The sequence below is a fragment of the Penaeus monodon genome, chromosome 30, assembly GCF_015228065.2.
Source record: "Penaeus monodon isolate SGIC_2016 chromosome 30, NSTDA_Pmon_1, whole genome shotgun sequence".
Classification (NCBI taxonomy): Eukaryota; Metazoa; Arthropoda; class Malacostraca; order Decapoda; family Penaeidae; genus Penaeus; species Penaeus monodon.
Window position 1 is genome coordinate 3,868,296 of NC_051415.1, and position 330 is coordinate 3,868,625.

At 46.4% G+C, this 330-nt stretch overlaps 1 protein-coding gene across 3 annotated transcripts in view; it reads left to right on the top strand.

The window, feature by feature from the left end:
* The window catches only part of LOC119592470 (glucose-induced degradation protein 8 homolog), a 5,318-nt gene that overhangs the window by 1,421 nt on the left and 3,567 nt on the right, over positions 1-330 (top strand). Inside the window, exon 2 of one of the 3 annotated variants that reach the window (XM_037941296.1) lies at positions 149-303. In XM_037941296.1, coding sequence (XP_037797224.1) covers positions 149-303 — 155 coding nt within the window. Of the gene's footprint in view, positions 1-116; positions 304-330 lie in introns of all 3 variants that reach the window. The other 2 variants (XM_037941298.1, XM_037941297.1) reach the window with 2 other exon arrangements.

Here is a 330-nt window from a genome sequence, read left to right on the forward strand (position 1 = left end):
ACCCCCCCCAACCCCCAAACATAGTACTTACAAATTCATCTCCTCCACCAAACCAGAATTGAACAGACAACAACAAAAGCCAAATTATGTAAATAATAAAAGTAAAAGACTCCCAGGATTCCTCGATAAAGGGATCCATTGCCCGCAGGTTTATGAGAACAAACGTGGATAGCGACACTGACCAGAGTGGCTCCAACAACGGCGTCAAGGCCATGGATACGTCTGAGTGGCTGGAAGAGACGGGAAAGATGCACATCCACCGCGCGGACATGAACAAGCTTATTATGAACTACCTCGTCATGGGTGAGTTATCGTTGGTTGTGTGTTTGA